Raw genomic sequence first — 16,202 nt, forward strand, 5'->3', positions numbered from 1 at the left:
ACCGCGCATAGCGATGGAACAGAGACTTGACTTCTGTCTCTTGCGTTCACACTTATGCACTATATTCAACAGCTGAAAAACTACCTAAGATTTCTGACGAATCGCATTTTTTGTGTGTTTCAATTATCTTCTGAAGTATAGTAACGCTGAAGTATAGTGGCAGTGAGCTGGTCACACCTATCGAAGTACCGATAACCGATGTGGTAAACGTGTTCTGCATTGGATATAGCGACTAGGCAAACGTGGTGTAGGACGCCCCCCCCCCCCCCCCCGTAATGATTGGATGCGGAAAACTATAGAAACTATAGCCTACGTCCAGCAGTGGACTGGTATAAACTGAAGAAGTAGTAAGTATACTCACATGCCACCTTGACGGGCCCGACGGCGTAGGCAGAGGCGGCGCGCGGCTTGTGGGTCACCAGCGCCAGCTCGCCGAAGTACGCACCCTTGCCTGCAGGCCGAAGTAGGCACATGGAGAATTAGTATGCTGAAGAGGTATAGTGGAGTGGTACAGCCTAGTCATTCGAATTGTGACGGTCTGTGATTTTTACAAGGTACGAAAGTGTATAGTTACTAATTATAATTGATATAAATCGACGTGTCCAGTCGTGGATGATCATTAGATAAATTAATATAAGAAGTAATAAAAGCTGGAGTGGCCAGAGGTTAGTCCCCTTTCTGATAGTTGCCGGAGCTGTGGATGGCACGCTCTCTTCCCGTAATCAACTAGAGCACTCGTGATTTGAGTTGGTTAAGGACAACTGCCCTCGGCATGAGTTTTCACGAAGTAGAATGCATAGCATAGTATCAGACAAGGTGGATGTTTATTCTTCGACCCCTATAACCCTGATTAAGGATACCAGCAACCGTACCACCCCCGACTCATAAGCATTAACAATCTTTAAACACCGACAAAGTCCTTAAGCTTCGTGGCTTGCCTGTAAGATCCATACAAGTTACGTCGGATTCGACAAGCCTGCGACGCTGCTTGTAGCCCCACAGGACCTGATGACTGTTGATAAAGCTTAAACAAAATTTTCAAATGCGTGACTGGTCCAACTCACCCAAGCGCTTGACCTCGATCTCGTTGCCGTCGTCGCGGCTGATGCGGATGCTGACGGAGCCCTCCTCCACGAAGTACATGCCGTCGGCCGAGTCCCCCTGCCGGATGATCAGCTCGCCGTCGGGCAAGACGCGCGGCAGGAGAGCGTCGGCGAGGTTCGCGCGCTCGTACGCCTGTGGGGGGAGAGGGTTGGTTTATGGTGGTGGTACGAAAGATGAGAGAGCATTTCTGCCGATAAACTGTTTTAACAGTTTAGCGTAATATTTGTGTATTTTTGTGGTTATTATGATAAAATATTAAGTTAAAAATCAATCAATCAGATGAAAAAGAAATGGGTGCTAGAAAGGAGCCTGCTGAAAAGCCATGGAGAAGTAACCTAGGTGGTCGACTAGCTTTCTGGGGTGAGCTTGGGTGGCTTAGCAGCTTATCAGCTCACCATGATAGATAGATAGATATATAGAGCCTTTTTAAGTGTTGTAACACCTGTTTTTTTATCGTGTACTATCCTGTTACTTTGCTGTGCATCCGACACAGCATGAGCAGTCAGGCCAGTCAGCAACTGACGCTAATCAGACTAACCAATATTTTACGGTTACAAACCCTAGTCCAGAACTAATAAACAAAATCTTTCTATGTAATACTTACTAGAGTTTGTCATAAAACATAATAAAAACAAATTAAGCATGTACCTACGTACTACTTCAGCTGTGAAGCAGGTTTATTATTATACTCGTAAATAACAACATCGAAATTAATTTATCGCTAAAAGTTTCACGGAAAGAGAAATCGATACTACAAAGGAAACTTTTAATTTGTAATCCCTTCAACAGTATACAGGTAATTAATTCTTCTGGGAATCAGTACCGACGTAAACAAACTTCGTAACAATGCCTCGCCGATACGAAAAAGTACAGCCGTTTTCCGATATGAAAAAAAAGTTACGCTACCAACTGTTATGGATTTGTAATTTTTATGCGACGTAAAACAAGTTTTCAAATCAATTTAAATAATATTTTTGGATGGAGGGCTTTTATACAATACTTTATTGAGACATAGAAACTTAAAATTCGTATAGTTCTGTAATCGGAAATCAGATTTATCCCGGTGGGAAAATCTCACCAAAGCCTAAGCCTGCTGACTAAGGGATGTTAGAAAAATTGGTGTCGGTACGGTATACCTATGTAATATCTTCGTATAATACTGTAGGTAAATAATGTATTTACAACAGCCTCCCATCAGTTCAGCAACACATCAGTTAAAATGCAAAAAGGCCTCGCCTCCCTGTTATCATCCAATTTTACTTTATTTAAATTTCCCGCCTAACGGTACTGAAATTATAGAGGCAAAGTTGTAAAGAGAAAGAGACAAATTGGCATTATTAGGGCTTCCTGCTCGCTGCACTTAGGCGCAGTACACACGTGTGCCGGGGAAATGTCGTTAGCGAGGGAGGATGCGCTTTCACTGTAACCATATTCTGGAACCTTCTATTGTTATATTCATCTCATCACTATACGATGTATTGAAAACACGGGCTTCCCTTTATGGATCAGGAGATAGGATGTGGCTGGCTGGAATGGAACTTTTAGATTAAGGCATATGCCTGCGGTTTACATGAAAGGAGCTCTTTCATTCATATACTGCCTCCTGGATAAAATGCATACTAGCAAGAAAGTAAGCCTTTTGCTGTAAATTTTCTAGGACTAGGAAGTGCCGTATGATAATGATTTTCCTGACATCAAAAAGGTGTTCAAAATTCATATCATGTTTAATCTGGGTACAAACGGAAATGACTTGACAATGACAAAAACAAATCGTTAGGCCAGCGGTCGTGATTCCATCATTACCACTTCAGGATAGTAAAGTTGTTTATAATACGTTTATCGCGCGCTTGACAACGGCTTTTGATCCAGGCTCAAATCTTATCAGATAAGTACGCGTGACGAGTAATGATCTTGGTTCATGAAAGGTAAGTTTTGGCAGCTAATGTAGCGTAAATGTTCGAAAATCGTCCAGGACGTCCCATTTATTGAGATTAATTTCAAACTTTTCGTTTATTCAGTTAAAGGTCACATGAGACTGTCTGGCTGGTGGTAAAAAATAAGTAGATTCATAAGATATATTTTGTGATGTTGCCGGGCCATTTTAGAGCAATAAGTCCTGAATTAAACCTGAAAATCTGAAAATGACTGGGAAATCCAAATGCCTTTTTCGGTTGAATCGCGTAAACAAAAATAGCCACGGGCAACAGTTGGTTTGTTTATACTATGGAGCTCTATTTGCAACTCGAAAATAGAGCATAAAAACAGGGAATCCTTGGATAATATTTACTGGTACATTAATATTCGGCTGTGGGCGGCAGCTCCGTGGTAACTCGTGCAAATCAAATATGGCGAATAATATGATAGAAGACTTCATAAATAAAGTCTGCAGGGGGTACCAAATTATTTTGTTGATTAGAAGGTAAATGTAGTTGGTATAGCTATAAAATACTATAGCCGTATTCACAATGTTGGATAAAAATCATGCTGTCTCTCTCTGAAATTGTGTTTCAGACAGTGACAGCACGATTTTTACTGAATTCTTTTTTATCTCCATGTCTACCATGCTATGCTGTGAGGTCACAACTTACAATCTCAACACAATCATTAATTATACCCACTCAGTATTAATTTGCTAAAGTGAACAATGCCTTGCGATTGCATATTTCTCATGTCAATAATTTCAAATGTCCTTTCCTCTTCTTTATCTGTCTGTTCGCACAGCGAACGCTGACTTGAATGACAGCTCTATTTTACCGGACGCAAGAAAATATTCGCTAGAATTATTTAGAGTAATTAGTTCCGGATCCGGAGTGGGTAACCTAACCGAAGTTAAAATAAACTTATCGAGTTAAGGAGACGGTCTTGAATGGCTTACCCTGGGCAGCCAAAAAAGATGGCAAGATGAAGAAGGAAACGGTTCTTATGAAACATAAACTCCCAGAAACCAGGATCAAACTGTCAACCAGTCTAAAACAACCCCACTGCTGCTGTTTTTTTATGCCTGGCTACCCATAGCACAGGGTATCCTAGTTTGGGAGCCAGGAACCCAAAATGTAAGTAAGCTATTATGACAAATACACGTTAACATTTTAATTTCCACTGACCTGCAAAGCCTTCAACATCGGCACCTTCTCCAGCAGGTCCTCGTACAGCTTGCGCTTCTTGAAGGCGCTCTTCAGCAGGATGCGGCGGAACGTGTGGCGGTCCATGGCCCACAGCGCGCCGGGCGAGGTGGCGCGCACCGACGCCGCGCGCGGCATGTTGTACATGAGGGCTAGCTCGCCGAAGGATCCAGAGCCTTCGTATGTGTGGACCACCTGTGGAGAGATGAGGGGTTAGTCTTAGGCCAGTTTCCGAGGTATGTGTGGACCATCTGCGGGACAGACGGGGGGTTAGTCTTAGGCCACAGAATCCGAGGATTTCTCCTGAAAACGGAAGTGGATCCTAAGAAATTGTTAAAGACCGTATTTAATCGATCTATTATGTTTATTAAAGGATAAATCCGTTAAAAAGCCATTACCAATCGGTATTTTATTTTTTAAATGTACGTAAAAGTGATCAAAATCAATGACAAAAAGTCTTAGCAAAATCGTACTCTTTATTGTTCGACTGTAGGTGTGTGGTCAACCACACTAGGCGTGTAGCTCCCTGGTAGCCAACCTAAACCGCAATCTCGTGTCAGTGATATGTCTCAGAGGCATGACTCAATATGCAATAGTAAAAGTGGCTTTTTTGCAATGAACTTCGGCACATGCGGTTCAAGAAAGGGCCCCAGGGAATAAGGAATCGGTCACGGGCCTTCCGAATGTGAAAAAGCAATGTCTGAGAGCACAGCATTAATTTAATTTATTTTTTATGTTGTTTGTAAATGGGCGTACGCTAGCGTGACGAAATAAGACTCTTTGAGCTACTGTGCTAACCATGACTTTATCTCGTTGCATTAAACGTAGCAATTACACGGCAGCTCTCCGATACTTCATATTAGGGCCAACAAGAGTAGTCCCCCGGAACTTTAGTACTCAAATTGTCTTTTTTTATTATTTTCAATAATTAGCGACATAAATACAAATTTTCGGAAAGGTTATTTCCCACCAGTATCCCACCTCTCACAAGCACGCTAAAGGTATAATAAAAAACCGGCCAAGTGCGAGTCGGGCTCGCGCACAAAGGGTTCCGTAGCTTAAATCAACCTATCTCAAAAACTATAAGAGATACTTTGATCAAACCAAAAATCGTTGAAAGAGTTAATTAGCATGCATCACCTCTATTTTTTTTAGAATTTTATACCCCGTAGTTATAAAAATAGAGGGGGGGGGGACATACTTTTTACGACTTTGAGAGCTGATATCTCAAAAACCGTTCACTTTAAGAAAAATGTTTTTTAGAAAACTTTATATCATTTTAAAAGACCTTTCCATTGATACCCCACACGGGTATGTACATCGAAAAAAAAAATTTCATCCCTCAGTTACATGTATGGGGGGCCCCACCCCCAATTCTTTTTTTTACTATTTAGTGTCATATTTTTGTAGCGGTTCATACAACACATATTCCCATCAAATTTCATCACTGTAGTACTTATAGTTTCCGAGTAAATCGGCTGTGACAGACGGACAGACGGACAGACGGACAGACGGACATGACGAAACTATAAGGGTTCCGTTTTTGCCATTTTGGCTACGGAACCCTAAAAAAGACATCGCAAATTAAAATCAAAGATGTCTGTACCTTATTGTGATAGGCTAATGGGAGTCTTAAAATAGCAAGGTTCTTCTTTGCCTTGCTTGGCAGTGCAAAGGTCAAAGGTCTGATACAGAAATATTTTCATACTACCCATGTACGTATGCAGGTTATCAAGTGATAATTTAAAGTGCGTCATAGCGTAAATAATCGCATCGTTTCACGAATGAATGGTACAGTTACACACGTTTATTGATTAAAGCCTACGTGATTAGTAATAGGTACTTAACTACAGTTAACTAATATACGTTTGGTCACATTTTGAACCGTGGAATCCACCGATTTAAGCTAAGAGTATAGAGAGACGACCGAATGGTGTAGTGGTTAGTGACCCTGACAGCTACGCCGAAGGTCCCGGGTTCGATTCCCGGCTTGGGCAGATATTTGTTTAAAGACAGATATTTGTACTCGGGTCTTGGGTGTTGATATTTATATTTAGTATGTACATATCTATGTATTTGTGTACATATATCAGCTGTCCGACACCCATAACACAGGCTCTGCCTAGCTTGGGGTCGGATGGCCGTGTGTGAGATGTCCCCACATATTTATATTTATTTAAGAAAATCTCTGTTAGCATGTTGAAAAGTTATGAGATGAGTAATAGGTATCTGAATAGTCATGAGTGACCGTGTATACGCGTAAACTGCTCTTTATCATTGTACAGAATATATTACAGAAATAAAACGCGACTTGCTCCCAGGCGGGTAGGCTAGTATCAGATAAAGTATTAATAGTCAGGATCAAAACATCAAAAGCCACAAGTAACTAAAAGAATAAGATGTTTATTTAATAATATCAGTGTTGAGTATTGCATAATTTTGGCCACCGTCCAAGTGTTTGAATTAGAAGTGACATATTGGGAGATGCGAGCACAATCTTACAACGCACATAATTAAATCACTCAATAAAATTTAGTAACATTACAGTGTGGCAAATAATATACTTTGTACTACAGTTACCACACATATACATAAATGGGGATGAAAATTAAATACAAATTCATAATCTACCAGTCATTAACGATTACCGTTGCCCGATAGGTTTTTTACAAAAATTCTCAACTCGATTTCTGTGTAGGTACCCTTGGTGGCATTATGTTACAAAGTAGCAGTCAATCATCTACCTATGCACATATTAACAGCGATCATTCGATCTTAATTCGGTTCTCTAGTTGCATGAGCGAGTGACAAAACGTGATGATGTCTCAATGTCTCCCATTCCTGACGTCATCACATCTCGACGCGTCACGCACTCTTGCAGCACTGATAAACAACTCTTGTAACACGTAACTTTGCTGACTAGATTATTTATTACACGTAGAGCCTGATTCACGATGACTAGAATATAGTCTGGATAAAAATTATCTGGGTGATAAAAAATATAGGGAATGTCAGCATAAGGTTTTATTTCTCACATATTTTTATTCAGTCATTGTGAAATATCCAGGGGGTAATATCCATACATTTTAAATTATCTAGTTTAGGTTAGGGTTTAGAAATCTAAAATTTATACCTATATCGACTATAGGATACGAACTAAACTTGATACTGATAGTACACTCTTATACCAAGAATCTACTACCTACAATTATTTCTAAAAACAGTTAACTACAATAAGAACAGATACATTTTCAACAGGAAAAGCAAAACCATCTTCAGTTCTATTTGTAGAAAAGAATAGAGGTAGATTGAATTCACCTTGTTTATTTTATTTAAGAAAGTCTTGTAAACATAGATTACTCGTTCAAACTTTATCTAGAAGGTATCGAGAATCGAGATACACTAAGATCTAGGTCAAGGGTAGCATGCGTGTAATACCTGTAAGTGTAACTCACATAATATGTACCTATGTACTTATGTCTCTACCCAGCTAATAGTGTATTGCATCGTTCGCCATTCATTAACGAAGTGCAAATACCGATAAACCCCATTTCACTCGTCACGAAATAGACGTTATTTTTTAATCCATGAAGTGAAAATCGTAACAATAGAAGCACGACGTTGAATAAGATTATGCCAAGAAGCGAGAAGAGTTACTCTGTTTTGAGCCAGTGTGAGTTTAGTCGGCCAATTAAATAAACTAACTGATATTATGAATATGACGGCTTTTGTTTATTTACTCAGTAATGCACTATACTAGATAAAAGTTATATAATTATACCTTATGGTGTCACTGTCCAAAACATAATAATTTATAGACAAGTTTGAGTAGTAGGTAGTATTCAAAAGTTTCTACTAAACTGATCCAAAGGCAGGGACTACGCCCTCTGAAAGATATAATATCTAGATGACTTGGGATTCGCCAATTGCGCCGATAAGGTGTTTGTTAACGACCATCTCACGGAGAATAACAAATTACTCCTGAACAAGACAAAACTGCTAGCTAAGGAGAAAAATTTTCAATTCGTTTGGGTAAAAAACTGCGCAATCCATGTTCGAAAAAATCCTACGTCTCCTATCTTGTTCATCAAAACCGAGACAGATTTAGCCAAAATTTTGTAATTGTATCATTTTTATATATTTTAGGTATATTGTATTTTTTGTACCGTACTTTAATTGTGAGAAACTTTGTACTAATCATAACCAGCTTTTATTGGCTTCATGTTGCTGTGGTGTGCGCCAGTCCTAGAGTTTTCAATTTTTTATCCCAAAATTATACAGCCGCTTTTCGACTAGCCCTGCCTATTGTTTGCTACATATTTTACCCATTAATTTAATCTTACCTTCTCAACTTTAATGCTCTCTAACTCACTAAACTTGTACTTTCAAAACGTAAGGGGTCTTAGGACAAAGACGGATGCATTCTATAGAAATGTACTTATGCACTCCTATGATGTTATTGCAATCTGTGAGAGTTGGCTACCAGAAAATATTCCAGATAGTGAACTGTTCGACGAACGTTATCTTGTCTTTCGACGTGATAGAGATTATGCAAAAACCGGTCAAACATTGGGTGGAGGAGTGATGATGGCGGTTCGTCGTGAGCTTGCTATTGCACCTAGACCAGAGTGGCATACCTCTGCTGAGGACATCTGGTTGACGATCTCATTCCGGTCAAAACACTCTGAGGTAACTAAAATTCATATATGCACAGTTTATATAATTGAAGACACCATGGGAGCAACAGCAAGTGCTCAGCTAACGACTTTCACCAATAACCTTTATGACATTACTACTCAGAACTCGGATGACAATTTTATAATATTGGGCGACTTCAATCAAAGCAATATCGGTTGGTTTATAAATCATGAGTGTCTTGATCTGCAGCCGTCTAACGTATGCGGAGACAGTCAACGTAATTTTATAGACACACTAAATGCTTGCCTTTTAGCACAATATAACCACGTTCCTAATACCAACAACCGAATACTAGATTTAATTATTTCTGACCTGCCATTGGATATTTCACATTGCGATGACCCATTGACTAAAGAAGATTCACACCACCCCTCACTAATAATTTCTGCCCCCTTCTCTCTACCCAAGATGGCCGAGGTTAAACCTAGGCTTAAGTTCTTTTATAATAGTGCTGACTGGGACTCTATAAATTTTGAATTAAATGAAATCGATTGGAATACTGAGATTGTTTCTAGATCCCTCGAAGATGCAGTAAACTTTTTCTATCAGTCAATTTACACTATACGCCTCAAATTTGTACCCTCCAAGGCAATCTCCCCATCAAAATTTCCTCCCTGGTATAGTAAGCCTCTTATTAAAATTTTAAAGGAAAAGTCTAAGTTTTTTAGAAAATATAGAGTTTATGGTAATTTGAGTGACTTACACACATATACACTGTTAAAGGAACGTGCAATGAAGTTGGAAACAGAGTGCTATAGAGCTTATGTAGCGCGAGCAGAAGAGGCTATATCAATTAACCCTAAGGCCTTCTGGACTTATGTTAAGTCCAAGAATAAGGGGTCATCTTTACCTTCAGCTATGTCTTACAATGGGATAACAGTAGAGTCCACACATAAAATATGTTGTCTCTTTTCCGACTACTTTAATTCCACTTTTCTCCCTCCAACTAATGCTATTTTAAATAACCACGGCTGTGACTTTTCCTCAGTAAACTCAAGAGATACCCTAAGCTCCATCGAGGTCTCCGAATTGAAACTTCTTAAGCTATTAAAGACTCTCGATATATCAGTCTCGGCTGGACCTGACGATATTCCTCCTTCTTTCGTTTCCAATTGTGCATCAAGCTTAGTTTTACCATTAACTTTACTCTTTAGACGGTCTCTGAGTGAAGGAATAGTTCCTAATTTATGGAAAATGGCTTTTATTACCTCAGAAAGGAAGCAAGTCCAATGTTGAAAATTATAGGCCTATTTCCAAATTATGCGTTATTGCAAAGGTCTTCGAGAAGCTAGTGTATGACCAGGTTTACTCCTCACTAAAATCCTCTTTTTCCACTCATCAGCACGGTTTTCTGCGTGGTAGATCCACAGTATCTAATTTACTGTTATTCAACGAATTTTTGACGAGGAATATGGATGGAGGTGGTCAAGTGGATTGTATTTATACTGACTACAGCAAGGCTTTCGATAGAATAGACCACTCTTTACTTTTGTGCAAATTACATAGGTTGGGAATTCACGGCGACCTTTTTCGTTGGTTTTCATCTTACGTCACCCGTCGTTCTCAGGCTGTTGCTGTAAACGGATTCTTATCCCCGTTTACTGAAATATCCTCAGGAGTTCCCCAGGGGTCCCTTCTCGGGCCTCTCCTCTTTGTAATCTTCATTAATGACATAACATCTTGCTTTCAGCACTCTCAGCTTTTCCTTTTTGCTGATGATATGAAGATTGCAAAGAGGATCTGTAGCGCAGACGACCAAACTGACTTGCAGTCTGATCTATGTAGATTGGATAGTTATTGCTTGGCCAACAAATTGGATCTTAATGTTTCCAAGTGCTATCTGATCACATTTACTCGTAAAATCCGCCCTCTTCAGTTTGGTTACTCGCTGAAAAACACCGATTTAATAAGGGTCAATCAGGTCAGAGATCTGGGAGTTGTTCATGATGAAAAACTCCTATTTGATCATCACATTGATCAACTTATATCGAAGGCTAATAAATCAATGGGGTTCTTAATCAGAATATCTAGAAATTTCACCAAAATCAAAACTATAAAAATAATTTACTGTGCATACGTTCGAAGCATACTCGAGTATGCCTCACAAGTGTGGAATCCTAGGTATCATGAATATATTGACAGGGTCGAAAAAATACAAAAAAGATTTTTACGATACTTGTCCTACAGGACCGGTATAGCTGATCCCAGCTATGATGATCGCTGCAAGCGTCATCACCTACTTCCATTATCCAACCGCCGTAAAATTGCTGACATCATTTTCTTTTTAAAAATTATTCACGGCTTAGTAGACAGCCCTGAGTTGCTTTCGTTAATTAAATTTTTCACTCCAACCAAGCAAATTCGTCAGCCGTCTTTACTCTATGTTCCCCTTGTATCAAGTAACTACAGGCAGAACTCTTTCTTCTGGCGTGTACCTAATCTCTTAAATAATATATTGCGTGACCACAGTGACATGGATATTTTTATTAATAGCATAGCATCTATTTCCAATGAGCTGGTTTCTGACTACTTTGGTTCTCATAAACCTGGTTAGTTTAATTTAGTTTGATTTCTTTGTTTTTTGTTTTATAATTTAACTCCCTCTTTTTGTTATAAAGTTATGTGTATTTGCGATTAGATTAAGTCTAAGCTTTAGTTAACCCTCCCTATACTACCTAACTAATCTACCTAGAGGTGGAAACTTGTGCAACATAAGCTACTCTGTCATTGTTATCTACAAAATAAATTAGTTAAGTTTTCCTAATATAATAAAATAAAATAAAAAATAAAATAAAATAAAATAAATAAAATAGATAGATGGAGCTGCGGGGTTACCACAACCGATCATTAACCAATAACAATCCTAAAGCAGCGTCACTCGCTAGTCAAATCTGACGTAACTTGTATGGATCTGACAGATGTTTGACAGGCGAGCGACGTGTCGGTGGTGGTACGGTAGCTGGACTGCGTTTTCAGAAGTGACACACAGACATTCCTGACACTTCCTATAATGTAATTTTTGCTGTTGTGACAGTCACATTAACGAAACTGTCAGGGATATGAGCGTTCGTACGTTATTTATTTCCCACACATTCCATACGTCGCGGTTGAATCCGCAATAAATGATGCGTATAGCCGTTATGAAAATCTTAATGAGAATTTAATTCAGTTATTCAGGGGAATATTGTGAAATGCGCAGTAGATATCCGCCCGGTCCATATATATACGATCCGCCCCACACCCGCATGTACCTTGGGCGCCGCCCGCCCTAAATACAACTATCAGTTTATACAAAAACAGGATCGTAAGTTGAACGCTCCTATTCAAAAACTCCCTACGATATCACACAAGAAATTAACAGATAAGACGCTTAATTTTTTTTAAATATGTTATGGATCTTAACTCGTATACAGTAGGAGTTAAATTTTAACCGATTAGTTGCATTTACGGCGGCGCCTAGGTAGGTACCGGGCGGATATCTGCTACGCATTTCACAATTTCACTCAGTCGTTAACATTTTCATAACTGCCAAACGTATCTTTTATTCTCATTATGAAGTAAGGTATAATGTATGTGGTGTGTGGAAATTGTTATAGGTATAGTGAACACATTGTAATACCGAGCTTGTAACTAAACGATGTAAAGCGTTAAATTTAAAAATCACGGCTTCTGATGCCTACTACCATAAAGAAACATAAAGAAATAGAGAAATAAACCTAACTCCCTGATAATAAAACCCTTATTCCAACAGACGACCGAATGGCGTAGTGGTTAGTGACCCTGACTACCGAGCCGATGGTCCCGGGTTCGATTCCCGGCTGGGGCAGATATTTGTTTAAGGGTCTGCAATAGGGAATCGAGGGTTGGCATTGTCATAGAATTATGTAGTAAATGATGCTCTACAGCCTTGAAAAAAAACACACAGGTAGTTGAAGAGTCTAGCTAGGTGCTGAATCATTCGAATTTAAGTAAATGATTATGGATAACTGTAAATTAATTTCAGAATATCAAGAAAAACCAGTCAATCACACTCCCGTATTGTAACAACTGTGTCGTAATTATTAAGAATTTTCATATGATTTTTATCATATTATAAAGTTAAAGGCTTGGACTAGGCGCTAAATACCTTGTTTTTTAATAAACACACTCTTATTTTGTGTAAATTAATCCCAAACTTGAGCAATTTTTTTCCCTCAAATCTTCATACAAATATCTATGGCGGCTTTCTGTGTTATAAAATCATAAACACAAGTGACGTTTGACTCAGTTGGCCGCTGGCCTCCAAAGAAGGGTCACGTCGGTTTAGGCAGCACTGACAGCTCGCGATCTTATCGTGTACAGATACAAAATCACTGCACATTGGTTGTCATTGCACTTTTTCAACTTTTATGACACCAACATAATTTGATTTGAAATTGAGGAAGCATAATTCTTCCAGTATATTCAATACATTAAATTAAATTAGATAGTGTGCAATATTCTCGTGATATTACAGTCTCGTAAAGGTCTGATGAGGAGCAGGAATATAGCGAATGGATCTAAGTGATGACAATACGCACGAACATTAGGTTAGGGATCAAAAATACAGTCTCTTGGTGCTGGTTGAGGTATGGTCTCGTGAGGATCTGATGAGGGCAGTAACACGGTGGTGGCTCAATTTTATTTCAAAGATGTTAATAGCTAAAAGCATCGAGTTTGGGCTATTAAGTATGTTTTTCAGAGAGAGAGAAAGAGATTTTGTTTTTCCTCTGGATGTGTTAGGTTTACTGGGTTTACTAAGTTCATTCTGTTAATGGCATCAAGTTGTTATGTGTTCATAAGTAATAATTATTTATTAACAAAATGCTGTTGATTCTCCACGAAAATGTAAAAATAAAAATAAAATAAATAAAAATAAATTCGTAACGTAAAATTGTCAATGACGGAATTTCTTCTATAGACAGTAGCCACAAAAAAAACAAACGATAGATGACGTGATTTGAAGATAAAGATACATTTTTTCGACACATAGACAGCAACAACAAAAAAAATACAGATTTAAAGAAAAGAAACACATACTTATACAAAACAACAAAGAAAAAAAAAGGATACACATCAAAATAACTGGAAAAAATATAAGCCCCAATTTACTTGTGTGGGACAGGGAGTACCATAATATTTTTTTTGGGGTACTCCCCATCTATGCGAAATATAAGCTTGATATCTTTACCCGTTTCTGAGAAAAAGGGCGGTGACAGACAGTCAGTCAGACAGACGGACAACAAAGAGATCCTATAACGGTTGCTTTTTTTCTTTTGACGTTCGAAACCCTAAAATTAAGTAAAAATATTATGCTGCCAAAAAATGTACTTACAGGTATTGAAAAAGCGGTATATAAACAAATTATACCAGCAGAGGGTTCACCATTTAGCTGAATGTTACTTAGAAAACGGCCTTGAGTGGCGGTCAAGTTGGTCCCCGCCTGCGATACTTTCCATTAACATTGGGACTCGTTTTCATGTTTTTAGCGTACAGTCAGGTTTTTAGTTTTTTATAATTGTATTTTTTTATTTGTAACTTTTTGTTGTTTTTATTTTATGAAATTTTACGTCGGTAGGTAGTTCATGATCATTTTTTATTTCAATAATTTTGGTGTTGTTATTTAAATACCTTCAATATGCATATTTTTGTAATGTGAAAATCAAGTCCTTTCATTTGATACCTTACACGGCAAAGTTGAATTATTATTTTTTCGATCATCACGTTATGTCCTCAAGAGGGCGCTATGTACATTTTAATGGAACGTCACATAGCCTATAGCCATCGCGCCATCAATACGCTCCTAACAATACCTCATACATCAAAATCTATCAAGCCGTTTAGGCTACAGGAGGGAACAAAGAAACAGACAAACATACATATATACATACATACAATCAAAAAACATTACCCTCCTCCTTCGGCAGTCGGGTAAAAAGGAGTAAGACAGGGGGTCATTCTGAACTTTTGCTCTACGAGTTTTGGAAATTAACAAAAAAAACCTTTTTCATAGAAACTTTGTTGGACATGTGACTTTTTACCATGGAAAACGAATAAGTTTTTTCGCGAATTTGCAAATATCGTAGAACAAAAGTTGTTCAGAATGACCCCTTGAGTCATCCCCTTTTGGCTTAGTATAGCCCTTTTGCGACACTATGTATTTACTTTGCTTTGTCGTCGGGATTCAGTTGGCTGGAGGATGCCCGAAACTTATTATCTACACTTTAATACTTTTAGTTACCTTTCTACAAGTAAATACCACATTTGTTTGAGAAAGCTAATCGGGTTCCGAGTATAGAGTAAAGTGGCACCCCTATTAATTTCTACTCTTTCCTGGTGCCTACCAGTGTAAGTAAGAATTATACTTACTTACCCTAAAATCACCCAAAATGTACTTGAACATAATTGTCAATAAAGTTGGCGAGTAAAAGTTTATCGACCCACTGTGCAAACTTACATGTGTGCGTGTCACTGCGTGTGCTGTGTGAAGAGCATTGAAAACCCAAAATTGGCGCGGCACGTCACCCTGTACGGGCCCTTAAAGACAGATATTTGTTCTCGGGTCTTGGATGTGCCCGTAAAATGGCAATAGGCTCGCCCCCTATTACATTGGGACTAACATAACACTCTGGCGAAAAGTGGGTGCAGCAATGCACCTCTGCCTACCCCGCAAGGGAGTACATTAGTACAAGGCGTGAGTGCGTGTTTTTTTTTTTTTTTTTTTATTCCAACAGGTCTCCGACAAACGTTACAGTGACTCAGTTACACCGGTCGAGTTACAAACGTGGTGGCAACCGCTAAATCCTTTTACACAACACGTAGCGTTAAGTCTAAACACCAAGATCCTTGATTACGCAAGCTAATATGGTCGAGCAGATACGGTAACTGGCAATAGAACTGTTTTCATTGAAACACCATATAAAGTAACAGCTTGTTTGTTGAGAGCGCGTGACATTCAATATATACATTCGCAAGTTTATTTTTCAAGTTTGTATTGCAAGTTGCAGCGTATGTATCTCCCAGAGAATATGACTCCTGCTCTATAAAATTTCATTATTCTGTTATACATTGTTATCCTACCTCAGTCTCTTGCTTGCGAGAGCAGCGTGGGTGTTACTTTATCGTGTAAGTATCTTCTATTTAAGCGTTTCAGAAAATAACTAAAAATATCACATTTCTTGATATTTAGCGTAGGTAATTCGGATTAGGCTGAATGGACCCACATTATAATAATGTCTAGACATGTAAAAAGCTGTGGGG

The 16,202-nt window shown here is 38.6% G+C and overlaps 1 protein-coding gene across 2 annotated transcripts in view; it reads right to left on the minus strand.

The window, feature by feature from the left end:
- LOC105383316 (cAMP-dependent protein kinase type II regulatory subunit) overlaps positions 1-16,202 on the minus strand; it is a 38,442-nt gene that overhangs the window by 5,071 nt on the left and 17,169 nt on the right. For both annotated transcript variants that reach the window (XM_038105822.2, XM_038105821.2), the window contains exons 4-6: positions 4,209-4,421; positions 1,065-1,236; positions 362-451 (exon numbers count right to left, since the gene is read on the minus strand). In XM_038105822.2, the coding sequence (XP_037961750.1) occupies positions 362-451; positions 1,065-1,236; positions 4,209-4,421 (475 nt within the window). The remainder of the gene's footprint in view (positions 1-361; positions 452-1,064; positions 1,237-4,208; positions 4,422-16,202) is intronic.

The sequence above is a fragment of the Plutella xylostella genome, chromosome 19 (assembly GCF_932276165.1).
Source record: "Plutella xylostella chromosome 19, ilPluXylo3.1, whole genome shotgun sequence".
Lineage (NCBI taxonomy): Eukaryota > Metazoa > Arthropoda > Insecta > Lepidoptera > Plutellidae > Plutella > Plutella xylostella.